Genomic DNA, 27,263 nt, shown 5'->3' on the forward strand with positions numbered 1-27,263 from the left:
GTAGCGAATTACAGGCATAAAAAAAAACAAATCGGAGGACGGCTAAGCACTTCTTCCGAGTTGTGAATGCGAAGGCATTAATGTCCAATTGAACGCGTAGCTAGGCTGACGATGATTATTATTATTATTATTATGAACGCCACTGAAAGGTTTGTCACACGGAAGGGAAGATAGGCTCCCTCAAGGGACTTTGTCTTTCTGCGATTTCAACAGCTGTTCAGTCGCCTTAAATTCACCTACGCCACCGTACCCTCTTTTAGCACAATCTTATGCTTACAGGTCTTAAGCTTTCGTTTATTTTCCTTTTAGATTGCACTACCTTCGGGATCGGCTTATATTTCTACACCACACTATCCGCAGTATCGGCGCGTATTTTTTGTCTAGTAAAGGCACATTCGCGGTTGCGATTTTAAGTGCACGCAGTTTGAACGAGCGCATCGGGTATTTAGTTCGACATTGTTTTAGGTAATTACGCAGTATTACTGCTCCGTACATAACTCTATGCTAACTGGGTGCGTCTTTTTTGTTTTAAACTTAACTTTGAAGCCTTTCTGGTTACGCTACGTGCACCAAAATGTCTAAAATCATGTAATATATGCTGCGAAAGAGGTTAGAGACCCACATCTCACGAACCGCAAATCGATGCGAGCTCGTCAAAAAAGATTCGGTCTCCAAAAAAAAAAAAAATAATACCCAGCAGCGACAGACCTAAAACAGCTGAGCAGCAGCCATAGTAACCTGCTTCAGACACGGCAGCAGCACACCAGACTTGAAACATCAATTCACTCATACGCCCACTCCTGCTTGGGCAAGCTGGCCTGCAGTATGTTGTGAAATAAATAAATAAATAAATAAATAAATAAATAAATAAATAAATAAATAAATAAATAAATGCAAGGCAGAACACAGAACAGTGCGTTCCCGGACATACCGTCCTGTCAAAGAAGACTTCATTGTTCTTTGGCTTTACGCCAAGGAGGCTAATAAAATTCTGTTCATTTATTCTTTCCCCTCTCACTCCTGAATAAAAAAAGTCTCTAAACAAACCACCAGCCATACTTATCTAAAATATTATTGATTCAAATCTCCTTGGAGTCCACCTAATGCTTTCGCATGCCCCCTTTTTAAGTCTATCATGGGGAACCTGTAATAATTCACCTGTCTGGCGCTGCGCTTCTTAATGGTGACGCACTGAATAACACATCTATATGTATTTTATGTGTACTAAACCCAATCCTGAAGACGGCGTTCGCAAGCTGCATTTCCTGGCAAGTTTCATGAGATGAGACTCGCCTGCAGCAAGCAAAATCATCCTCGTCATGGGAAATTAAACCAATGGTGACCGTTATGCAGGCCCCAGACGCCCTAAGATCAGTTCAAACCAGAAGAAGCTAGCAGATGTCAGCGCGACGCCGGACTAACCCTTAAATCAAAACGCCGAGAACATCAATGAATTAACTGCACATTGTCACACGACAGGAATGATTGCACAAGCAGAAACGTCTATTGACAAGATAAACGACAAGAATGCCACTTTTTAGCGGGGAACTTGTGCCCAGGAGTCAAACAAACACGTAATACGAATAACGGCGAATGACACTGCTTCATCCTGGCAGCGACATAAACATTCGTCATCGTGCCGAATCGGTCACCAGGTGTAGCACACGTATGTCGATAGACATCAAATGACCGGCGGCAGGACTTTCTCTACTGATAAAATTAGGAGAAGGTAGCACCACAGCGAAGAGGAGACTGCTGCCGAAATTAGGTCACCGGGGAAGAGGGAAAGGCGCCGATGTATGCGGACCTCGCTGGCTGGTCGAGCAGGGGCGTTGATGCCACGCTAGAGATAAGGGTTCCAGGTAAAACAAGTTTTCAAGGGGGCGCACCTACATCTTTCCTGCTAGTTTCCTCATCGAACCTCCTCTCCGTCACAGGTACGGATGGGCTCAAGAAAGCTCAAAACTAATCAAGGTGTGCATACAATAGGGCTATTTGTTATTTACTTTCACATCAATTATAATTAATTCTATCATGAATACGTTATTTCACACCGAGAGCAGGTATTATGTTTATGTTCTAGAACAAAGAATTTATATAAAGAAGCATAGTCAGTGCAGTCTAACTGCCAACAATGGGCAGGTTGCATTTTACACCACGAGCCATGCTGTCTCGTATGATCCCTCACATGCGCCCGCTTCGATCCCAATTCACGATTGTTACTTGCTCTCCACCCCGTAGGCAATAAATAAATGGTAAAGTCAGCCATTGCTTAATCTCATCTCATGGCGGGGGTAGGACATTAGGCATGTTTTGCCGTTGTTATTGATATCAGGGAGGCTATTCTGCAAGTGTCCACCTAGTCGACGTGTCGATTTCGTGTGCTGCTGAAGTGCTGATTAGCTGGGGTAGCCTGTCTTCTTCTGACGCGTACGCCAGCCCAGCCAATCATGACTCCAGCAGCAGACGAACTGGACACATCCACTAGGTGGACACTTGTACAATACCTCCAAGCTCTCTGTTCTGACGCTGTTATGCCTACACAGACGATGCAGACGTATACGTAAAAGGCATAGTATGCGAAGAGTGCATGAGGAACATAAACGATAGGTCATGAAATGAATGTCGTGATATGTATAATATAGGTCTTCAAAGAGCCGCCTACGTCTCGGTACTCTCATGGTTGTTTGGTTGACTTGGTATGTACTAAAATTGGCATAGTATGAAAACAGTGTACGATGAACATAAATGATAGGTCATGAGATGTGTGTCAAGTAGGTCGTGAAATAGCCGCCTCATCTTGGTGCCCTTATGATCGTTTCATTACATTGGTAGGCTCCCCGCACACTGCTTCGCAAAACAACGGTTCCCGCAGGACGTGGGATCTGCCGGCTTTATTTATCTAGGAATCTTAGCTTCCAGGAACCGCTTCGTTAACCTTGCGGGTCGACGAAGCGGCGGCCCGGCTTGCCGTTGTGATTATTGTGCCAGAAGAGGGATAGGGGTTAGAAAAGCGATGCTTACTATGGTAAAAATCGTGAACATTTATTTCCCTTGATCAGTCGGATAAACTATTCAATATTTGGCCAGTCGTCCGTAGTGGGTATGAGGCAGCCGTGATTCTCAACTTTCTTTCAATATAATTACCAATGCATCTCGCTTCTTAATTGCGGTTATGCACGATTTTATCTTTTTCAAGGAAAATTTTCTAATTTCATCATAAGTGCGTATAAAAAAACCACCCGACTCATCGCTCGTACCTCCTCCTCCTCCAATTGTAGGTACATGCCATGATCTGAAGAGCGAGCACCACTGTCAGCCAGCCGTGCCCCATCGCCAGAGTCAGCATCGCGGTGAACCAGGCGCATTAGCTTCGGAGGCAGCAGCCGGAGGAGCATGGCCTCCCGCTGGGCCAAGCTGGCGCGCAGCCTGCACGGACTGCACGTCCTGCGCAGTGCGCACTTCCTCAGCCTGCTGGCCGAGGCCGTGGGCGTCTCCTGGTGCGACACGACGGGTCTGTTCGACTCGCTGCTCGAGTCGCTGCAGCGCGAGGACGCGCGAGCGAGCGGCGCCGCCGCCACCGGTGACGTGCGCGTCGGCATGCTGCTCATGGACTACCGGGCGCAGGCCGCCGCCACGCGGACTCTGGTCGCCGACGTCTTCCTCAACCTTTCCAAGGTAATCTAGAGGAATGGCAGATCCGAGCAACTGATACGTAAAACAGCGAAGCTGTATAAGGCAGCTATCCGAACCTTCGAAAGTTCGTCGGCCGGGTTTCGTTTGTCGCTGCCCAAAATGTACCCAAGACTTTGTAAGCGCTTCTTTATATCCGGTGCGACTCCTTCGCTGTACCCGATTCTTTATGAATGCAGCTATACATCTGCGTTCTATGAATATGTAGCCACTGCTATAGCGGGCGCATGTATTCGTATTCTGCAGTAGATCCACCAATGCCGGCTGCGTGCTCCGCCTACCTGGCGATATGGCCACTTCGAGGCTGCGATGCAAGCTGCGTTGCTGCAGCTCTTCGCGATGAGTCGTAGCAGACACCGGCGACCAGCTGCGCGTTTTCGCCAACGCTATCACCACGGGACCACTTCGGTCCCCTAACACACGCTTCATTATTTACTGTTCCTTGATTGTCATTTGAAACTTGTTACTCCGCGCCCTCTGGTTTCGGATGTGGTAACCATAAAACGGGCCCTGATGTGTAACATTGCAATGCTAGCTCGTGCAAAATTCTCAGTTTAGCAACAATGCCTGCAAGCGTGGCCACCTCAAGAGTACACTATAGCCTCGGATTGCGCCGAGCCTACTACCAGGGATATGAAATGGTTTGCAGAAGTAAGAGATGTGGCTCGGAGTCTATTCCCTCCGCTTTCTACCGCGTTGGTCCACTCCAGATGCTTGGCTGTAAGGCCTACCCACGGCCTGCCGGACGTTGAGACAACTAGGGTGCTTCTATGAGCACCTTCTCCCCTCTCCAGAGCAGTGAGAGGAGAAGGGGAGGAGGTCTGCCACGTCACTCCGGCCGCCTTCGCCGGTGGACGCCGCAAAGCTTTGCTGTAAATGGTCCTGTCATATGTTGCACTTGCAAACACCCCTTGTATTTTCTCGCTCATAGAAGCTTGAAACTGCCGATTCTCTCGGCAGCTTTTACTTTTCGCTTCTGCGGGATGTACAGTCGGCAAAATTAGATTCCGTACCACGTCCCCACAGAAAACGCTGCATTCCGCCGTACTATGTGCGTGCAACTTCCAAGTGGGAAGGAACATCTAAATTTCCCCTTTCGAGAATTGCAGTGCGTCACTCACTTCTTGGTTCTGCCTTCTGAGCTCGACGAAATTCATCCTGTTCTCTGTAGGTGCGGTCCTCAATCTTCAATCTTTGACGGTATATTTAATGACAAGTAAATTATCATTATTAGTTAGCTTTGTGTTTTGATGCATAACGTTATACAATAATAGCCTTGTTCACTAATATAGTAGCATTCTAACACAGTTTTGTCCTTTTGTCTAATACATGGTTCTCAGATTTTACACAGGTATTATCACGAGTGTGGTACTAACTTTGCACTCTATGCACATTTAGTTTACACAACGTAGCACAGCTTCAGCTGCCTCCTAGTTGCTGCCATACAAGCCGTATTGCAGTTCGGTAGGCCTGAACGATGATTCAAGGCTGCCAAGTCTTCATTGAGAAAACTTGTGATAACAGGTAAACGTGTGTGTGTGTGGGGGAGGGGAGGGGCATCAGAATGATCCGATGTTCTTATGTCAGATGTTCTCCAGGGCTGCAACGCAAAATGTAGCTGTGTGTAAGGTGAACAGTAAAATGACGACAGAAGGAAGTGACCGACACGACACAGGAGCACTAATTTGGGCTAGAGGGTGGGACATCGACATACGGAGCAAACAACACAAACATGGCTATGGGAAGACAGCACCGGCGCTGACAATCAACTAGGTTGATTGAAAATGCATTGTCAGCGCTCGTGTATTGGTGTTTAGGTTAGCGCTCGCTCTTTTGGTAAGCGAAAGAATTTGCTTGAGTGCTTCTGAAAATTTAGCGGAATTGACTATGTCAGCTACTGATCTCGGAAACAAATTCCACTCCTGAATTGCAAAATGGAGAACAGTGCGGGTGAAAGGCTTAATTATTGTTTAGTTATTAAAACGCGCTGCGAATTGTAAATACTACGAGGTGCCCCTCACATTAATACATGGCCTTCGGACGTCCCCTGAATTGTCTGGTTTGTTGCTTACAAGCTACTCACGATTAACTAAATTGCCATAGTTGTAACGCGGTATGCTTTTACGGCCACATTGGATATGGTTGTCTCACCCGTACGGAGCAACTCGAAGAATACGCAACCAGGGTCAAATGTTGCATTTAAGGAATGTGACACGGCAGCATATATTATTTGACGTTTTAAAGTCTCCCTGTGCGCGCCACCATTTAGTTGCAAGCTGTTCGTCTCGGCTTTCGCACGTATTCTTGCTGGTCAATTCAGCGTCTCATTTCAGGGTTCTATGACTTTTGCTTCAAGATGGGATTGCTTAGCGAACTCGTAAAGCAAGGGTGCAAATTCTATGTAGTAATGAATTTTCTACAATAGCATTATTTAACCGCTTGACGAGTAATAAACATCATCGCCAATTTGTATTTTTTTCTGGTGTATAACCTTCGCCTGCAAAGAAATTAATGAACCTTCAATATGTTTCATACTGCATTCTTACTGCACCTGTATTGACACTCACTTTAAAACATGATTGCATATTGCACTTATACGAACGCATTGAATTTCTTTTGTTTATTCTGGTCGTAACGTATATAACAGTATTCTAATAAGCAACTCCGCCATAAATATCCCTCCTTTCTTTCGTTCCTCTCTCTCTACCTCGTGTAAAACGCTTGCAACAACGTGGAAATCAGGCTTTCACCTTGTTTTATAAACAGTAGACAAACATTAAACAAAAACAAATCAAAATATTTGAGTGAAATCAGCCAGTTGCATCCCTTCATGCAAATGATAGCATCCTTTCAATTGCAGGCGGTTCTTGTACGTTCACTGCTGATGAAGCGTCCACACGTATCACGAGTCATACGCCTTGCCAAACAAGCCGGAACGAACGTTGCTAATGGGTTTGCAATGACACCTATTATTGCATAAGCTCATATAACCATATCCTGTACTTACTGCCTTTATAATTAAGGTATCCTGCAAAATCCAAGGTTTACAAAGACATCACGACATTTGTGAATCTGAATCGTGCTTTTTTCAGATGGTGAGATGCAGCTGCTAAGTGATTTATTTTGTTATGTGATTTAATGACATGTGTGTGCCGAACCACTAAAATTCTACTCTGCCGATCTCACCGGGACCCAGAATTACCAATTCTGCGTAACCGAGCTCACCTAGACTCTGCCAAACCTCTACTCTGGCGTGCTTGCTCTGACTCAGCCACGAAAATTTTACTCAGCCGAGCTCACTCTCAGTCAGGTTCATCAAACTTTACTCAGCTCTGCTTCCTCTGACTTAGACTCACCAAAATTCTACTCAGCCGAGCTCCACTCGGGCTCAGAGTTACAAACTTTTACCCAGCCGAGTTCACTGGGCTCAGACTCAACCAATATCCTGCCCAGCTGAGCACGCTCGGACTCCTATTCATCAAAATTCTACTGCGCCTACTGAAACGAACTCAGCCTCACGGATCGGCCCGAGTCTTAGTGTTCTGACTCGTGGGTGAGTTCACTCATCTATGTATACATGTTACATGATACTTAAGTTGTTACCTGGGCGGCGCCTAAGAAAACATTCATATGAGTCCGTGTTGTGTCAGATGAAAATAGGGTCAATTCCACACATTGCAGTTAGTTTTATAGAATTTATTTGATCATTGCTTGAACGCTTCACCTCATGTCGATTCCAACAAGTGCATTAGATCTGTATCCTGGTTTTTGCCGATACTGCCGGCTACCTCGGCCATCACTGGGTGGCCATATATTGTACATTTCAAAACAAAGTTGCATAAATGACTGTCGTGCAATACATTACAAAACGTTTACATCACTACAAGTTCAACAACCAGAACAGAAACACATGCACATAATAGGACTTTGTACATTTCATCATAACTTTGAATAACTGAGTGTAGTGCAATACATAAAAAACGTTTACGTTATTACAAGCTCAACAATCAGAACTGAAACGCATGCACATCATATGATGCACGCGAATGTTAAATACATCTACAGACGGAATAACGCTTAGGCCAAAATGGCCGCAACCTTTCGCAAACAAAGCACAGGTTCACACCGAAATGGCAACACGCATGATCATGCCGCATGCTGGGTACATGGGCTATAGGAGAAACATACGTCGAACCTAGCAGTTTGCGCGAGGTAGCAGGTACGGACTATAGCTCAGTCCGCAGCTGGTCACTCGACCACTCTAGAACAATATGATACAGTCATTACTTGTGCGTATGCACACTTTTATTGTCTATATCTGAATCATAGCGGTGTTCTGCATAGCGCATGAATGGCTTTAGGAAAAGTACAGGGGAGGAAGAGCGCTGATTTCCAACTGAATTTTATTTTCGAGATGGAGCAGTATATTTACACAGGTGTCTAAAAAACAAAACCGAGGATAACAAAGACGAGTCAATTGGCTTATAGTGCGTGCCCATGATTGCCCCTATACCAGGCCAAGTAATAACTCCCAAGGCGTGATATTGCGATAGAAGGGGTGCTTGCTCAGGAGTCACCGAGCTTACAAATTGCTTCTGCTGGTAGTATTTCACTTGTTAACTGCGGCCTGTGCCTTGCCAGTACTACGCACTGATCAAGACGGGGATGGAGCCACAATCGAGTCAGTGAATGCCGTGGTGGCCCTGCACCGTATTATGCACATTGTCTCGTTTACTCACGCAGCCAGTCGTTGAGACTAGTTGAGACACTGCTGGTCTGCGCAACGTATCTCTTTCCGCACGTCACTGGGTTCGAGTAAACGACCCCCACTGCGCAGGGGACGAAACTTGACTAGGGGCGCTATAACGTAAAACTATTCCAAACTTTTCTATTCCAATTCTGCTATCAGTCCTCCACGATTGGTCAAAAAAATTTTCCACCACCCCCACTTCACCTGTGTCTCACGCGACGTCACGAAAACCGTGATGCCTCCCCATCTGATATGATGTGTACACACTGATTATGCATGATTTGACAGAAAAAAGAAAAGCAGTTATTTCTGACTCGACCCCTTTTCGCCCTTAGCCCTCGGCTATTGGTAAAATGTTTTAGGGCTGCACCCACTTCACCTGTCTGTCACGTGACGTCACAAAACCGCAAGAACTCACCGCGTCAAAGTGACGTGTTCGCGATAAAGATGCATTAATATGCCGAACGAAACTGAATTTTCTTCGGAATAGCCGCAGGCTGCCCTGTTCCAAAAGGAATAGAAGATGGCTGCCGCCGATTGCTCAGACGCTGGCTACTCGAACCTGCCGGAGAGCATGGGTGTATTTGCGTATAATAAAACTTCTTGTGTGGCCGTGTAACGTTTTCGACCACTTTCGGCACGTTTACCCCCCTCATTCTGCCAACTCTTCTTTGCTGAGGGTCCGTTTTAGCGTCATTCTTGAGCTTCCGTTGCATGCCGCCGCGATTTTCGACCAGACACCGCAAGCTAAGGAAGGGAAAGCCGACCAATCGTAGACGCCGGCACCACCCTCTTCATCCGGTTATCGACTTTCAGTGCAGTAGCTCGGCCCCATCGAATCCCTCTCCACTTGAGCGTTCTCCTCGCCTTTGTCAGCCAATTAGATACGACAAGCCGCTCAGTGTAGGCAATGTTATTCGTTTTTCAAGCAAACAAAAGTGACCTCCTATAAACGAGGAGAGCGTTTGATTGGTCTGTTCAGACAACCGTGCGGGTGACCGCCCTGTGCTTGCGTTGGTGGTTACGCAAATTTGACGTCAGGAGATTAGAATAGAAACATATTGGAATAGTTTTATGTTATAGGGCCCCTGCTCTGGACAGAACACGAAGACATGCTAGCGCGAAGTGCGTTATCTTGTTTGCACAGTTCTTGCAGCTTCTCAGATGCCGAAAAACACATCCTCACACTGGCGGGCTGACCAATCTTTCCTTGCCTGCGCGCAATGTTGTGTACGTAAGGCAGAACGACTACCCGGCTCTTTACAATCACGCTTTTCAGGCTTGTCGCCTCGTTCGACGACCTTTAGTATCTACTCGGCCCCCCAGAACGCAAGTGGTTCGGGTAGCCAGCGCGTACGGAAAGTCCCACCTTCTGTGCGAAGCTGAAATACATTGCGTGCATGGCGGCAGGACCATTTGAGGGCCCGCCCCCCTCCTCCCACAGGGCTTTGTCAATGCCATCAAGAGGGCGTTGGCAAAGAAAATGTTTGTGATGCCCCCCTCAACTGAGTGGGCCGAGTTGAAAGGCGAAAGTGGTTTACCCCTTCATGGCTCATACATCCTACAGCGTGAATGGGTGACATCGAAAGCGTAAAGTCCAGAAATCATAGAGTGTCATCAAAAGGCGATTCATATGTCAGCTCTAGCGCCTGAAAACAGTCACGAAAAACGATCACTATGTGAGGAGTGCTCTGAAAATTTCCATTGAAGCTTGGAAAAAAATATGTTCGGCAAACCAGCCGACGTCTCAACGACAGGCTTCGTGAGCACCGAAACAATCTGCATGGTGCTGTGCAGGCTCGTCTCGGCATTCACTGGCGCGATTGTGGTTGCATCGCCCTTCTTGATCAGGGCGTAGTACCGGCAAGGCACCGGTCCCAGTTAACACGTGAAAAACTAGAAGCAGCAGCAATTCGTAAGCTCGGTGACTGCTGCATAAGCACCCCTTCTATGGCACTATCACGTCTTCAGCGTGATTACTTAGCCGGGTAGAAGGGAAATCCTGGGCCCGTGCTATAAGCGAGTTGACTCGTCTTAACTGTTATCACTAGTTTTGCTTTTTAGACACCTGTGCTCATCTAGAAAATAAAAATCAGTTGGAAGTTGGTGCGCTCTTCTCTGTACTTTTTCTGAAGCCATTCATGCGCGGAGCATAACACCGCCATGAACTGCTGCCAACTCGCCCAAGCTTCCACCACTATATCTGAATCTTTTAACGTGGTCTCCTAAAAAAATTCACAACTTGTATTCTGAAACTTTTAAGAGCGAAACTTTATTCCATTTTTGACTACGAAAGAACAATATGTTGTGTGCTATTGGCATTCAAGCAACTTTTAAACAGCAATAAAAGGAATGAGTTTCACGCGTTTATAGCATTGGGTTAATGCAGGCAGTTGAAGCAGGCGTAAACTTTTGCTAATACAATCCAGATTAGATTGAACCTTGAGGCTTTCCTTGCGCTTTCTTATTTTGGTCGATGAACCTAGTTTTCAATGGCTGTTATTGCCATGCTCTAACATTGCTCTAATACAGGCTAAGCATATGGATGCCTTAACAGACTGGGATGCTTGTTTTTATTTCTAGTTAAGGAGCCACAACGTTCACTCCAGCTGCACAGTCTTTTCGTGATCTCGGGTTTTCACGCACACTTTAACATAACGTGTTGAAGCACGTAGTAGCCCACGCATGTCAACGAGATTGACCGATAGCTTCGTACTTTACGCTCTTGCCATTACGAGCACAAAACGTCTAGCGCTCTATTTTGTTATTAAAGAAGCAAAGATCCTAAGAACATATTTCATGTTTTCGGTCAGACCACGGCACTGAACTACCTCCTGCAGCATATTTATTTAAGCTTTTTGGTACAGATTCACAGTACTAACAGCGCGAGACACAGGACGAGAAGGTAGACGACGCCACTGTCCTTTAGAATGCTATGATGCTACGCACGCAAGTGACTACAGCGCCTAAAAAATTTGTGGTGCCGGCTTTTGCGCCTTTCGAAATAATCAGAGAGGAACTCTATGCATAATTACAGCACACGCGCCGCAATGGACGAGCCAGGCTAGTGCTAAGATTGAAATTCACAGCACGAATTCAATTCCACGTTCAGTAATCAAGTACAGATCATTTGCGGCTTCCTTCAAGGGCAGACTTGTGCCTACGGCTTGGTGCTTGCTGCTGCGGTTTGTGCAACAATATGGCTAGGAGCAGGCACCGCCTTATGCGCAATTACTAGCCACACAATTTCTTCAGAAGCCGACGCTGTAAGCATAGGTAGCGCGAGGATCTCTCGGGGCTGACATGACGACTTGGCTGCAGCTGGATACCGAATACTGCATATGCGACGAGAGTAGCTATATGGGCTTGTTGATAAGACATCTCCTAATTTTTGTAGCGCAGGCAGAAGGTCACGGTAGAAGGCGCGCGAGACAACACACAGCGCTGAACGACCACTTACGAATGTCCACAGTGTCTCATCGCACTTCAGGAACCGCTCTCGGGCACTCGAAAACAAATTTTAACTTCAAAGCATTTTTAAATTACAAGATGCGTATTATTTCCTCGATAGGTCAATCTTATCTAACAGATAAGATTGACCTATTCACATCAGTAAGTAAAAAAATTCGGCAGAGACACTTAAGGCTGCTCACGTGGCGAAAGGCGGAAACATTATAGTCGCTGTTCTGAAATGTCTTGGACGGGTGTTTGCTACATGCATTAATGTTTTTTTCTGCTGATTCGGTGTGTGTCTTTACGTATACGGACCACTTTGGCGCCGAGAGTCCATCACAGCAGACACAGCAACTGTGGAATACGAAGAGCAAGTGACGCGCGGGAGGCAGGGCGGTCATTTTATACACTCGTGACGTGGCGCCACCTGCTCCCGCTCGCGTATTTTGCTTTCCGCGGATGATTCCACACGCGAGAGTGAAAAAAAGGAGGCCGAGGAGGACGGCGCAACTCCCGCCGGACGCCCTTGCACACTATTGGTTCTCGCCATGAGGTCACGTGCTGCCTGCCTGGCTGTTCCCATGACTGCCGGCAACCCCGTACTAAGGAGCTTAAGCGCGCACGTGGTTTTCGCCGACGGCGTCACGCGCGCGCGTTTTGTTTGAGAGTGCGAATGCTGGATGCCCTGTTTGGGCTTCAGCTGTTTCATACGCGCTGCTAGTGGATCAATAATACTTGCAGAACGGAGAAGTGCCTTCCGCGCTGTTTGTATTTTCAGTGGAAAGCATAACAAATCTATTCGTTTCTGTGACCAACGTGGATCCGACTGGCCTGGCGGGCACCAGGACATTCACGTGCGAGCTGGACGCCAGATTGAACTGACCAGCGAGCGTCAAGTGCTTGCGTGTTGACCTCTGCACGGCCAAAGACGCGTACGAGTGGATCTCCAGCTACAGTCAGACTACCAATACGACATGGATTGTCGACTGGGAAGCATATCCTGAATGAATGTGAATGTTTTATTTTTTGAAAGTGAACTAAGGAAATTTGCTTGAAAGTTCGAATATTCAACCAGATAGCATGCCAAGCCACGCAAGTGTCGCATCGGCATCTGCTGTACAACGTAAGCAAAATACACAGAATTTTAGAAGCAGCATGTAAACCCTACGCTGGCAACACTATTTCGCGTATGTAAGCCGCTTGTGATCGCCATTTTAAAGGAACATTCGCTGGAAAATGTTCGTTTGCTGATCCCAATTCGTTATCGACCCCATTTGCTATTTCCGTTAAAGACCACGGTTTAATGTTGAATATTCTAATAATCTGAGGAATGTTATTTTGGTATCGCACGTGTGAGGCTGACGGTGGAGCCGTGCCAGCTGATAACATGGGACAAGTTTTATTCTCCCCATTCATGCTCCGAAACATTCACGATTAGATAAGGCTGATTATTCCTGAGTGATATTCTAGCTGCATGGAGTTCTTATCAATTTTAAGCATACGTTTTCCTTTTTAATTGCATTGGTGCCCGTGATGGCCAAATCATAATCGCGCTACTACTAATCAATTCTTGGCGGTGCTAAACGCGTAGCAGTGACGTGTCCTGCACTCGTCTGAGCGACGTCGTCTACCGTGATAGGCTCGTTTCGGTCGTCAGTTCCCGAATCCGAGATATGGTCGCACAGCGTTAAATTTATTAAACGCCCAAACTTAAAAAATAACTGATTCCTTTCAGTGTTACTCCCAGTTTCTGAACGCGCCTCTGTTATATGCATTAGTACACTGTACCTAGACAGCACATCGTTTCTTCATTCGCCGGTATTGTGGACTCGAGCATACTTTCCACCCGCAAAGACTGCACCACTCACGCACGTGGTACGGTGGCGTCCTTTCTTCGTCGGCGCGAACGCAGTAAGAGTCATCCGAATCGTGGAGCCAGTTAATGTACGAGGAACGACGTCGACGAAGGGCGCATCAGCGATTGTGAGTTGCTCAGTAGTTAAAATCCTGAAAGCCTTACCGCATTGAATTCACAGCTGGCACTCGGAGCAGTGCGAAGGGCAGCGTTGAAGTTCCTGAAAGCCGGTGCATTGAATTCACAGCTAACACTCGGACTGGCGCGAAGAAACACGAGTGGAAGCCACATACGCGAAGCTTGACACAAGTAAATTATGAACTAACGCGGAGTAATGCATTCGTCAAACTGGAATATACACCACCCATGCGTCACGTAACGTAAAGGGCACTTTTGAAGAGTTGCGGTCATCACACGCCAGAAGTAGCGAAAAGAGCTTCCGTAAAAAAATTTATGCTGCTGCTATCACGACTTCTTGCCTGAAAGGCGCCATCGAAAGAAACCTGCGGCGCGCCCTGACGTCCGGCAACCACGTGCGCGCGACAGCTGCTTAGTAGACCGTTGGCGGCAGTGGGCTTCTTCGATTTTCCACTTCTGGCAACCCACGGGCTGCCAGAGCCAGCCAGAGCGCCTTCGTTTTTCTCGGGTTGCTCTGCCCACCGCGCGACGCACTTCCGCCGGGCGTTCGTTTTGCTCGCGCTGGACGGTTCTGGCTACCCGCGGGCTGCCAGAATCTGCCAGGACGATTTTGGTCTGGCTGCTCTCTGGAAGTTCTCTGGCTAGCAGACGACTAAAAGAGGCGATGGGCGCTCGCCGCCATCTTTGCTGGGACTTCACGGATTGCAACGCGGGCGCTTGAGGACTTGCATTTACCTCGCTCAGCCAACTGACTACGGTCACCTTCGGATTTCCTTACTTCTAGCGTTATCTTGTTAGGTGCTAACGTTCCGTTCCGCATCGCGAAACGGTATGATACGAGCCGTGGTGAACCGTTTGAAGCTTTTGTGTGTGTGTCCCCTGATTGCTTCTTTGCGGCGGTGAACAGAGCGCAGCGCTCTCATGCGTGCATGTTAACTGCATCGTGTTCCACGCAAGTTGTAGACGCTCATTCACACATTCCGGTACATTTTGGGTTCGTCTTTTACTGGTGGCGTTCCTTTTCACATATCTCGCGTATGTATATCTCTCCTTTCTCTGCAATTAGCGAAGGCTTTGCAGCTAGCCCGTGTTCGCTCCGTCTCTCCGTCGTATGCTTAGGTGGCAGCTCGAAACCGATATGTGTTCGAACTGCAGGCCGTTGATATAAGAATACACTGATTGTACTCGGTACATTAGACACACGTACATTGGCTTATTGCTCTCATGATTGTGACCAATGTTGTTTTTCGTGTGAAACGTTTCGCTGGTCACAGGCGGCGTGCATTTTCATGCGCCAGCCGCGTCCCCAGCTCCTTAGGGTCAAAATGAGAAGCACCATCAGCCACAACAAAAATCGAAGCCCATGCAAGCAGGTCGGCGCAAAATTTTATGCGTATGAGACGTACCCGATAACCTGCTTTTTCATGTCTTGTGATGACACAGCGCCAACTCATCAATGTCGCCGGTGGGCGACGTGATCGCTGCGAACAGGGATCCTCCAGCTATCGCTTTCGAGTATACAATCACGATTTCGCGTCTTGTCATCCGCCGCTTCAGAGGCCATCTGTTGCGCTGCGCAAGGCGAGGTCGGCCCAGTAAGCGTCCTGCACCGAGTCGCGCGAAATCGCGCGAAAGTGATCGTATTCGTGAATGCAACTATATATTTTCAAGCTAGTAACGCTTAAATGGGCCGACTACGCCGAGCGCGCGCCGGCCTCGCCGGGCGCTGCCATGCTGGTAGTATGTTTACATTTGGCCAGCTGTACCGGCGTTCGATTTTGCTAACTTCAGGCAGGTTCGGGTTGTCTTGGGATCCCAGCCCACGTGACTTCCTGTCACAACCGGAACTAGCTGGCTGCCAAATGGCTGCCAGCGGGCTGCCAGAACTCCGAAAATCGAAGAGGCCCAGTAATGGGAAGAGCCACGCAGGCAATACGTGACCTCATGGCGAGAACCAATAGTGTGCAAGGGCGTCCGGCGGGAGTTGCGTTGTCCTCCTCGCCCTCCTTTTTTTTTCTCTCTCGCGTGTGGAATCATCCGCGGAAAGCGAAATTGGCGGCGAGGAGTTACGGAGTCGCCATCTATCGGAAGCGCCTTGCTGGCGTAGTATGAGGGATCACGCGCTCCTCGTAGGTTTTGCTGTCAGCGCTCACTGAAACCACCACGCGCGAGCTCTCCCGAACATTTCAGTAAGTACTTTCGAAACGAGTGAAGTTTTTTACTGTCTAAATAATAATCTTGGGCAAACTGAAAGCACAGTCTTTACCGAATACGTACAGTGAACGCCACTGCGCGCGGTCGCCGCGATGGAGTCTCTCGAATCGGCTTCTTGCTGGAAAGGTAGGTAAACGCGGAGAGCAAACTATATGAAATATGCTCTTATAGTATTCGTATAACTAAATGGAGCGTAATAGAATGACGCCTCAATGCAGCGACCGACTGCGCGTCTGCATTCTTGTCCGCGCACTGTTTCGCTTTCGCCGCGTGCGCGTTTTCGCACCGTGCCATGAGCTTTAGGCCGCAGAATATGAGCATTTGACAGTATACAAGCAACCATTGTTGCGTCGGCGCTATCAGAGCTGCTAAAAAATAATTTCATTGTAGAGACTTCGACGCCTACGGGGACTGTGATGTGCCATCGCGACGATTCAATCTTTTTTTTTTCTTCTAAATTCATGGACGTTTCAATATTATTTCTCGAGTTGCGCCGCACTGTATGTTCATCGGTGTTCTCAGCGTGCGATTTCCCGCTGCTTCTTATTTGTAATCCAGTGTATTAATTTATAACACAAACATGACCATATGCCATGCTTTTTTTTAATGTGCTTCTTACCGCTCCCTTTCCACTCCACTAAACTTGCCAGTATCTATAGCATCGACAAGTTCATAGACCAAACGGTCATGACATTAGTCGGGTAGTGGACTCGGGCGAGCGTCTCAGTGCGCGTTTTCCGAACATCGCAGATCCGGCGCCGTAGCAGAAATATTCCTTGCCTCTGTGCTTGCTGCATACCCGAGTTGTAGCCAATGACTGTTTGCCGGTTTTATGTTTCGCGAGCCAAGCTTCACGCAGCTTATTGTCCTGCGCTACGTGTGAATAAGGCTGACACCGGGCTCCGTTGCGTACGTCCGGCACTGCGGCACCGAGCAGTAGCCTACCATGTTGCGCGTTCAAACGAAGCCACTACCTATTGTAGTACTTTCAAGCGTTGTAAAGGAGACACTCGAAGCGGGAAAAATTGGAGGACGCTTAAGCTTCGCCTTCAAGAGTGGAACGCGATAGCGTTATCGCAGCCCGTTCGCACCGCCTACTCAAACGCGCTATGCCAGCCAAACGAAGCGATCGGCACAGATAGCCGGGCCCCGACGCGCCATGAAGGCGGACGCGATCATGGGGCGAGTGGCGCGCCACGTGTCGGGGCAGCGCCGTACATTGGGAGGAGGGGGTCTTCTGTGTTTGCCGCAAGATGGCTCTGCGTGTGCGCAGATGAAATGTAGCGGAAACGTACTTCGCTACTCGTGAAACAGCGACTTCTGTAAGTTACATGGTCATAATTACCGATATACACCGCCCGCAGTATAACTTTCTACGGCTCGTTTCTAAGGCAACACCACATTCACTAGAGGCCATTTTGTCCCGTTTTGAAGGAACGAACTCGTGGCTGAGTGGTAGCGTCTCCGTCTCACACTGCGGAGACACTGGATCAATTCCCACCAGCCCATCTTGCAAGATGTTTTTATTTATGGAGTGCCTTCTGGGATTTATAGCTCACGGCCAACGCCGCTGACGCCGACGACACCGGCTTTTCTGTGACACGAGCTCCTTAACGCTGTCGAGTTAAAATCTCGCCACTAAATGAGGACTGCATCGTACGAGGGAATTTAAACTCCCGTTTTCAGCTCACTTCGGCGCTCCCGAAGCAGCCGACGAGGCCGCTGTGTCCACGTGATCCCTAATAGCACGTCACGGCGACGGTGGCGCCAGCTTTTCCAGTGGTGGAGCTCGAGGCCAATACGCCTCCCGCTCGGCTGCGCCGTCACATGCCAAATGACGGAAGCACTACGCAAACGCTTTAGTCAGCCAGAACCATGGAGCCGCCGTGGCGTCGGAGAAGCTTGCTCTTCTCGTACCCCGAAGTCCCGGATTCGATTCCCACTCTGACCTAAATTTACCAAATTTGCTTTTCAGAGGCGTTGATTTACTTCCTTTACAGGAACCTTCCTGAGAAATTTGACGTCAGTCCGAGTATTTTTGACGTGCTTTTGCTCTTCGCGTCATCGGCCATTTGGCTACCATCGCTCGGGGACGACGGCGACGACGCCGTATATTCGCGTAATGGGGCATTAATGCCTTTGCAATTAAATAGAAATAAATATGGGCAAGTACACGTGCTCACTGCTCAGTGATCAATCCTGCAGTGGTGGTTATTCTATTCTTTCGTGCTTTACAGTGGTGATCTAAAACCAGAACATGAGTGAAACTAGCGACAATTATGCGAACTCAAGCTCTCGCCACCACAGTATCGCAGAGATGCAATTTCAGTTGACGCTTTCTTAGGCGCAGAACGTCCATGTCTACTTTCTTCAGGCCAAAGCACAATTTCACCTGCACTAGATCAGCTCGCATAAAACGCAGCACTACAAAGTTACCTCGGAACTGTCGCCGGAGGCAGTCAACGAGCTCACTGACATTTTCGCCTAGCCTTTGTGCGAAAACCCATACGAGCCCCTCAAGGAAATGAACCAAACGAGTATCGCACCTTCAGAACGGGCCCGCTTACATCTCTGGACCAGCGAAGAGCTCGCTCTTACCAGATACTTCATCGGACACGACAGCTGCTTGACGGGCACGATTTCCACAGCGTTCAACTCAGACAGCTTTTCTTACAGCGCCTACACCAGCCTGTTTGACTCGTCCTTGTCGCTGGTGTCGCCATGCGACGCTTGATCGCCTGGCCAAGCTCGCCGATAAGATCCACGAGACCACGAGGTCCTCATTGAGGACCACATTATAGCCATCACTTAGCTCCACTCGTCTAGGCAGCGCCTGCAACCTTCGAGTCCACGTGCTTCACACTCTGCCCGTGACACTTGTGCAAGGACCCATTGGAGGCAGTGGGACTGCTGGTTCCACCTACGCTATGCTCGGCATGCTAGGAACTGTACGGCTCTCTGCTCTCGGTCAAGCTCGAACCCGAACTGTGCTCTCGGTCAGCTGAGTTGCAGGGATGGGCGGCAAGGAGGGAGGGGGGGTGGACTGTCGCTCACTCGATCATTCTGACTATTCCCTTGCGTTGAACATCATCGTCAACGGTTTCCGAATAAATTCTTTGTATTGCTGTTACTGTGTTTACTAGCTTTGCTGCGCCATTCACCATATATCATTTTGGTTATTTCTTTCGGAAGCTACAATCCGTCGAGACACGCTACAACGTCCATGGTCTCTGGCTACTCACCTTGTAAGCCACCATTCGGCACTTTCGCCACTTACTGGAAGGACACAGTTTCCAAGTGTTGACTGATTTGTTTCCAGCACCAACATTTTGAAATGCGTGGTTTGGAAGACTCCGCATTTTTTGTACATGTCCGGATTCACCACTGAAATGCGGCAGGTCAAATAGGGTGTCAACGAAGCCGCCGATACCCTCTTAGCTGTGGCAGCAGTTGGTTCCACCTCTACTGCTATTGAATGGCACGCCATACAGGAGGCATAGCGCAATGATTCCGAACTCCAAGCACGTGTTTGTTTACCTTTATTTTGTGATATGGAAATAAATACTTCTTCTACTGCTTGCTCATCTGCCTCTACCCTGCTCAAAAGTAGTGTGAAATGTCCGCGTCTCTTCAGTGCCCCTTCATCCTCGCAGTGCTCCGACGCGCAATTTGCCAGTCTGCGCATGGCGTTGCTCATCCTGGGCCCACTAATACCTCATGAGACTGCGCTAAGTTTAGGCTAATGTAAATTTGCAGGTTAGTACGGGATCCCGCACTTGCTTTACGTATCAGGCGACCAAATTGACCCGTCACTATACGGCGCCACACCAACGTTTCTGTTTTTAAACCAGAGGTTCGACAATATGCATGCTGATATAGTGGGATCACTTGCTCCTTCGGGTGAATATTGCTACATTTTAAGCAGCGTGGCCACGTTTACACGCTGGTATGAGGTGGTTGCCTGAGTCGACATCACGCGCCTTCGTCTCTGCTTAGGTTTCGCGTTTAGACTGTAAAGCAATTGTGATGACAGATTGCGGACGCCAGTTTGAACATGCCTTAATCGCTGCTCCTTTCTGCATTCTGCGCATGAAGAACTGCCGCAGTATACTGCTTGCCATCCGCGTGTCTCTGTATAGTCAAGCGCCAGCACTGACACCTGAAGAAAGACTGCTCTCACAGCAAGCCGAGACCGTGAGCACTGAACCGACTACTTGCCGTTTGTAATGCTTGGCCTTTGAACTGTCCTTCGCCGCGACTTTGGGTGTTATGCGGCTGGAGTGATCTTTAGCTCCCCATACGTCTTCCAGGCGACCTGTTAGCCACTGAGAAGGCAGGACTGCAACACTAGCTTTCTCTCAAGAACCCCCAAGGCTGCTTCCGCTACCTGCAACGCCTCAGCCAAGGTCAGCCAAGCAACCAATTCTTGGGCACCCTTTTGCTCGTAGGTTTGAGATGGCGTGCGGGCGTTTGTAACGCTGGGAGATCACGAAACCTGTCCGGTTGTGTACCACTCCTACAAAACATGTGTTATCGCGCAAAATGGACACAGAAAGACCGTTTCTAGAGATTGTCTCAAGGGGCGTACGCAGAGACACCCGTCACCATCCGTGCCTCTGGAACACAAACTTTTCGAAAGTCCGACTTTGAAATTTGGTCGCATTTACAAGAACGGCCACATTACCTACCTTTTACGTTTTAGCTCTCGTTGAGGCACCCTGGAGTGCCCGCCTCCGGTCGGGCGGTGAGTCCAACGTCAGCTATCGCATTAGTTTCAGCGGTGGCACAATCAGGAGTATATCGATGGGATGTCTTCTTCCAGAGTGGGTATACGAAGGCTCCTGCTTGCTGACACAGCTTTATCCACTTGTTCAGCATTCACTGAGCCTCCAAGGGTTCTGTTTCGCACTCCGCTTGTCGAGCGGACCACACTGTACATTTGTAAAGCACCGCTGAGCCGCGATTAGGCCCGCAGTGACCAGTAACTGTGCCACGCCTCGGCACGTTTCTCCAGCGTCCGCAAGTTAGCACTCGTGTTTTCTCAATACACCCGTGTTACTCTGCTTCCTTCGTCCAATGTAGCATTTGCCACTGCATAGCAGTGTCGCATTATCACGGGAACTGCACAAAGTTTTTTTTCGTGCTTTTTAAAAAAGTGCAGTAATTTGTCAGGAGCCTCGGTTTTGATTCAGATCAGACGGTCGAATAGCGGCAGGTTCGCATGACGTAGTACATATTTCAAGATCTTTTTGCTGTGCTTTCAGTGCCTTAGCCGGTCTGGACGGACATTATGTCATTCGGTCAGTTTGTGTGATGTAATGCATTACTTTAGAAGTGAACAGCGTGTAATAGACCACGTTCTTAACGAGATACGGAATTTGTGCTTTTGTCAACTGTTGTCGCTGTTCTTTGGCATATATTGCTGTATATAGGGTGTGCCATCTGACATTAGCCAAGCTGTTCAACTAAAAAAAGAAGGATGCGGATTCCACACACCTTGGGAATCGATGTAAGCGAAGCTTTGTATGCTGTTTGCTTTGATTGACGATTATTAGCGGCGATGTTGGCGGCGAATATGTAATTTTCTCAGTGTTTAGTCTAATACGAGAGTGGCGAGTTGATGTTAAGCGTTACTTTGCGTGCATCACTGCTGTGTATCTGCGTAGTCCACAGAACACGCAGGGAGACGTGCTTGCTTGAGACGTTGTTGTGCGTCATTGTTCATTATCTCTGAGAGGGTTGAACATTATCATTGCCTCGCAGGGCACATCGCACCGCGACAGAAGTGTTAAACTTTAATTGAATTATGGGGCTGTACGTAATTCAATTCATTATTATAATTGTATGTATACATTGTATACATACATTACCGGTCCGCACCAGGTTTCGCTGCGTAGCGAAGACGCTACTGTTCTGCGCTACGCTTCTCTCGGGCCTGGGTGTCCTTGATGCTGAGTGCACGCTTTGGAGCCATTTTGCAGGGGCGTGTTTACGTGCTCCTTCTGCGCACGTGGCCTGCACGCTGTTGAGATGCCACCTCCAAGCGCTCTCTTTAGGCTATGGACTATTGCAATGTTTGCACTATCACAGCCCAGCACGCGATCTCCACAACCGAGCACCTGCATTTTAGGAACGCAAGGAAAGCACGTGCCACATGCATAAACTGTGAAACGCTGCCACGGCGGGGCCGGCCTGGGATGGATGGATGAATGGATGGATGGATGGTGTTACGTTTCGCCTCCGACGTGCGGTATAGCCGGCGCGGATGCAACGGACGCCGCGGCTTCGTTCAAAGCGGCGGACATTTTGGCTAGTTCAGCGCTTCCGCAACGCCTCCTGCCAAGCGCGTCCAGGCATGTTTCAATACCACGTGTCTTCGTGTGTGCGTGCGTGTGTGTGTGCATGTTGGTGCCCACGCTTGTCGAAGCGCGGCAGCCGGGGAGAGGAGCTCCCCAACGGTGAAGCGAGGAGGTCTGACCGGCGCCTGCCCGGCGGATACGTCACTTCTTGTCACAACGTGTCCGTGCGCCGCCGTCACGTGCGCCTCATCCGAGCCGTTCCTTCTTGCCCTCGACTCCGAGAGTATAAAAACAGCTGCCCCCGGACGCCAAGAGAGAAGCTTCGATTTATTCCGTTGAGTAACGTGGTCTCCCGTTTCTCCACTTCGGTCGACCTGACCGGCCGCTCTTTTGCGATGCTAGAACAAACAAGTTGTTCTGTTAGCAGTCGACTCATCCTTTGCCAGGACCTTCGGATGCTTCCAGCTGTGCCCCAGGCCGCCAGGCCAACGCTACCCTTGGGGCTTGCGACCCATTTGCAACAATGGATGGACGGACGGGTGGATGGATGGATGTTATAAGCGTCCCCTTTGGAACGAGGTGGTGGGTTGCGCCACCAAGCTCTTGTGATTAAACTGCCTAATGTCCTACCTAGGTTCAAAAAGAAAAAGAAACCCTATGAACTCCCACAACCAAATTTTCTGATCCCCTATTGCGAACTTTGCTTTTTCACGTCTCCGTTCTTTGTCGTTTCCCTACTTCCACCAATCTTCCGATCGCCTCTTACTAATCTCTATTGCGGACATGTTTACTTTTCCACTGCTCTCGCTGAACCCAATGGCTTCAAGGAGGGCAGTGGTGCCTAAATCGACCAGTGGGCAGACGTCTTCACATTCCAATAAAACATGCTCCATCGTTTCCCTAGCTTTACCGCATCAAGCACGTGCTTCTTACTTCTTATATCTCGCTTTATAGCTGCGTGTTCTAAGGCATCCCGACCTCGATTCGAAAAGTAATGAGCTTCCCTTTGAGTTATCATAAATGGTTTCTTACCTGATTTCCTTTTTTTTTCGTCTTAAGTAGTTACTCACGGCAGGTTTCTTTTCATTTGCCGCTACCCATGAGATTGCCGCCACCCATGATGGGATGCGCGAAAGCGAGTGCAATCTGGTGTTGTTGCAAGAAATCCAGCGGCGCACGCGAGCACGACCACAGCAGCAGCAGCGCCAGGAAAGTCGGGAAAGAGGCAAAGAAAGCTTCGCTTTTAAATATTCAAAAAACACGGTGGAAAATACGATAACATTACGATACCACCAACAGTTGTTCAAGAGGCGAGCCGCCGCGATAAAGACGATGAAGTGTCAGGGCTACTGGCACTAGCGAGTGTCTGCAGGTAGTGGTATGCCTCCAGTGTAAACACCGTGTATATAGTCTCTCTTGCCTGTGTCTTTCCACCCATAACAATGTTAAGACCTACGATGTTCGGTTGTTAAATCTCTGACGGGCGAGTACCATAGGTCTTATAGTTGCATCATGCACCATGTTTTTATATATTCTTTCCCCGCCGAACAGCTTGGATAACGTTAGCTGGGACACACAGTATATCGTTCTTTAACGTAAGCGCGGACGCAGAACTCCCTGCTCCGCCAACGATTGTATTCCAGAACGTTGTGGTTTGAAAACCGGTTATCAGTAGCCCACTGGTGAAGATTAGTACAGCCCTCACCCGCTCTGATATTGTACATGATCCATGGATGAACCGTGTGAGAAAAGGCGCCGCGTATTTAAGTCGTGCATCGCAATCTTGTCGCATTTTTAGTCTCACTTTTAGTCATCTGCTGTTACCTTCCACAGGAAGGAACAACCACTTATCTAATTTTTGCGTATGCAAGTTCCGCCGGAAATCAGAGTACAGTAAACGTTCCTTATAAGGAAATCATCGGAACAGTAAGGGCTTTTGCCAAAACCGGTGGTTTGTTAAAGGTACAGCGACTATGAAAAAGCCCCATTAACGTGGGAAGTGAAACACAACAGTTTGGAGGCCCCAAACATAGTATAGTGACGCACAGCCATGCACGATGAGGGTGACATGGTAACAGAGCGATTATGATGAAACCTGTCATCAGCTGTCCCACCTGTCGGTTACGGCCGCCACAGTGCCGACGAGCTGCAGTCACGTGGCGGACTGGGTTTAGCAGCGCTCCTTGCTTGTCCAGATTGAGGTGAAGAAATGCAAAGTGTCGCCGTGTGCTTTTGCTGCACCAAGCTGTCTTGTGCGGACTTCCCGCAGCGCACTTCCTAGGAAGCGGAGTCAGGCGCCTCTCCAATTCGAATAATCCAATATAAAAAAAGCAAGATACAGTTGGGACCCAGTAGAACTTAGAATAAAGCCATAGGTCTAATAAAGCGATTTCGCGTTAACCAATAGTTTACTGTACTTTTCAAATTGCGCAGGCTGTCGCGGCGGTGGGGCTCGAGGCGGCGACGCTGGTGTCGTCGCTTCAGCCGCAGTCCGCGAGCCCGCAGTCAGAACTGTACAACCTGTTCGTGAACGGCGCCACGGCGTCGCTGTGCGGCTGCCTCAAGCTGTGCCAGCGTCACGCCGCCTTCCTGGAGCTCACCGAGCAGGCAGCGCATCCCAGCGCCCTCGACGCGCACAGGCGGGCGTCGCTGCGATGGCGGTCGCAGTGCGAGCGCCTCTTCGACCTCGCCGTCAACTTGCTCGCCGACTTTGAGGAGCGAGTCCACGAGCAGCTCTTCGTCGAGTAAGCGCGGCGACTCCCTCAACAACTATCACGTCGTCGTCACTGTCCGCTGCTGGGAGGTGCCGAGCGTCCCTCGGAGCGCGTGAACAGCATTGTAGAATCGACACTGCCTGAAGTCTACCGCCGGTGAAACGGGCAGTAGAAGGTTCAGTAGGGTGTTACGTCGACCGTCGAACCACGGCGACATCGTCGTCCAAGTCTATTTTTATCGCACAGGCCTTTGCGAAAGATACCAGAAGATAATCTTGCAGAGCGCACTGCGTAATCGCAGGCAACGTCGACCGTGGGCAGCCTGTGACTGGATGTTTTCCACAAGGCGGACATCATTCTCGGTAACTTCAGCGCAACCAGTCTGCCGTCGCTACCCGAAGCCTGAGACCGTACATTCGTGCAATTTTTGGGGCGATTTTTGATCCTCTACAAACTAGTTGCCTACCCAGTTATTGAGGTCTGTGGAAGGGAGTCCCATTCCGCATTGACGTCACATTCACGCATTTCTGAGAAAACTATCTGCCCGATTGACCGCAGCCTGGAACATTACCCAGCGCACAAGAACTACCCAGTTCTACGTGCGCAAGACATTGTCGTCTCTCTTTTCACTCACCAGGACGTGGTCAAACAATGAATGTATCGATTTCAGCAGAGTGCTTCTCGACAGCTTTTAAGGCGAGCAGGAGTGCAGTATACTCACATTTTCGGAAAGTGCTTGCAAATGGCATGCCTCTGAATTTTGATGAGAACGGTTATGTTGACACGTACCCTCTCTATGGCCACTCATCGGGAGCCACTTGTTCGTTGCAGTGTGGACAGCCTACAGTCGTGCGGCAGCAGGGGTTTTCCACAGGTTGCTGTGCAACACAAGAGGCAAGGCTTGCAAGCAACGGCGAAGAAGCAGACGAAGGCATGTGTAGTTCATGTCGCATAGGGTCGACGATTGTTAATGCACTTTCGGCCAGTTCGACGTCATTTTTTCTTCTTGGTCAGTGAAAACGTGTTTCGCCAGTGGTATAATGAGTTGACAAGTGATCTTGCTAACTAAGGTGCTACTCATTAGGCGTTGCATGCAAGAACACATGAATGGCAAACGGGACCCGCGGGAATAATGCTAGCACATGCTTTACACCCTTTCGGCGCTAGTCCAACTCATTTTTTCTTTCGGCTGTCTTATGGAGCATGCAAACAAAGCAACCCAGGAGCTGTGCCCTACTCGATAGGTCACCCGTAACGATGTAGCAATGCATGTTAGTGCACTACGTATAGATTGCCGCTGGCTTAGATGCAGATGCGAGCCTGAGTTTGTGACCATTGCATTTACCTGAAGAGGTGGTTGTGACCGAACATTTGAGCGGGATGCCTTCGGCGTGAACCAGATTGTGATGCCCTGTGTTATGTGCACTAAATTCAAATTCAAATTTGAGCACAAATCGAGCACTCGAGTACATTTCTGTAAAAACCTCGTTTAGGTCAAGCAGACTCCACTACGACTTCGTAAACTGATGGGTGTGCTCTCGACGGACACTCACGACGTCTTCATATCGCATCTCCGCCGACGTTGCACCTCTGAGCTGGGGAGCTCTACATGGTGAATCACCCTAATTAAAAGCAATTAACGTAATCAATCTAGACATTGCGGTTATATCGCGACTGGTGTCTTGTCTTGTGAATATTTTTTGTATTCAACATCACAAAGAATATAGCTTTAGTGAGCTTTACCATCGGTATACACACAAAGTAATATATCCAGTAACACAGTAGCTCATCTCGCGTAATAGTGCTTGTGTGCTATCGGACCCCTCATTGAAGTAGCTCGGGCCTCAGTAGCGCTGTTCCCTACTTCAGGAAAGGTATGGTAGTCAAATATTCACGTACGTGCACCTAAAATTCTCGATGAGATGATCGCCTATAAAACGTTTTGTTCCAGCGCCTTTTTCTCAAAAAAGTAACATACCTGAAAGTTTTTCAAAGCGTTGCAGCGTTCATTTCTAGACGCTCGATGGCCATGGTTCTCTCGTGGCTGGTGCGCACAACATATAGTACACACTCTAATAGATAACACCGTGAAAGACAAGTAGGCAGAGATGATGCGGTAATCTAACAGAATGGCGAGAAGCCTAAAG

At 48.7% G+C, this 27,263-nt stretch overlaps 1 protein-coding gene across 1 annotated transcript; it reads left to right on the forward strand.

Moving 5' to 3' along the window:
* Positions 1–3,355: 3,355 nt before the first annotated feature.
* On the forward strand, positions 3,356–26,177 carry LOC126517757 (uncharacterized). The gene is made up of 2 exons (XM_050167553.3): positions 3,356–3,678; positions 24,836–26,177. The coding sequence occupies exons 1-2, from the start codon at positions 3,397–3,399 to the stop codon at positions 25,148–25,150; spliced, it is 597 nt and encodes a 198-aa protein (XP_050023510.2). The 5' UTR covers positions 3,356–3,396; the 3' UTR covers positions 25,151–26,177.
* The last annotated feature ends 1,086 nt before the right edge of the window (positions 26,178–27,263 follow it).

The sequence above is a fragment of the Dermacentor andersoni genome, chromosome 11, assembly GCF_023375885.2.
Source record: "Dermacentor andersoni chromosome 11, qqDerAnde1_hic_scaffold, whole genome shotgun sequence".
Lineage (NCBI taxonomy): Eukaryota > Metazoa > Arthropoda > Arachnida > Ixodida > Ixodidae > Dermacentor > Dermacentor andersoni.

What these genes read in the sequence shown, in the direction of transcription:
- LOC126517757 (XM_050167553.3), top strand. Translation starts at nt 3,397, where the DNA reads ATGGCCTCCCGCTGGGCCAAGCTGGCGCGCAGCCTGCACGGACTGCAC. An exon ending in TCTTCCTCAACCTTTCCAAG is followed by an intron (nt 3,679 to 24,835) that starts GTAATCTAGAGG and finishes CAAATTGCGCAG; the next exon opens with GCTGTCGCGGCGGTGGGGCT.